This window comes from Eimeria mitis, genomic scaffold, assembly GCF_000499745.2.
Source record: "Eimeria mitis Houghton genomic scaffold, Emh_scaff2435, whole genome shotgun sequence".
NCBI classification, from domain to species: Eukaryota; Apicomplexa; class Conoidasida; order Eucoccidiorida; family Eimeriidae; genus Eimeria; species Eimeria mitis.
Genome location: NW_013570773.1, coordinates 3188 through 3680, shown reverse-complemented (window position 1 = coordinate 3680; position 493 = coordinate 3188). Strand labels below are relative to the sequence as shown.

General features: G+C 22.5%; 1 protein-coding gene across 1 annotated transcript in view; it reads right to left on the bottom strand.

Moving 5' to 3' along the window:
* The window catches only part of EMH_0053780 (heat shock protein, putative), a gene marked incomplete at both ends in the record, with an annotated part of 6974 nt that overhangs the window by 3424 nt on the left and 3057 nt on the right, over positions 1–493 (bottom strand). Inside the window, one exon of the mRNA XM_013497042.1 lies at positions 219–278. Coding sequence (XP_013352496.1) covers positions 219–278 — 60 coding nt within the window. The remainder of the gene's footprint in view (positions 1–218; positions 279–493) is intronic.

The window sequence follows — 493 nt, the reverse complement described above, 5'->3', positions numbered from 1 at the left end:
ATATATATATATATATATATATATATATATATATATATATACTAAAAGAGAAAGAGAGAAACTGTCTAGTATAAGGGGACAGTAACTACAAGCAGGGAGAGCAGAGAAGCAGCATATTTTCAACAAAAAGAAAATAATAAAAAAGTATTTATAAAACAAATAAATAAATAAAAATAAAAAATAAAAAAATAAAAAAAAAAAAGAAAGAAAAAACTCACCGCAGTCAGCGCCTCGAGCTCCGCCAATTCGTCCTGCAGCTTTTTCAACTCCTCAGGTGGCTGTACACCCCAAAACATAAAAAATAAAAAAAAATAAAAATAAATAAAAAAATAAAAATAAATATAAATATATAAAAATAAATTTAAAGATATAAAAGTAAAGATAAAGGTAGAGACAGAAATAAAAATAAATATACAGACAGAGATAAAAACAGAGATATAAATAAAGATAAAAATAAAAATAAAAATAAAATAGAGACAGAAATAAAGAGAGA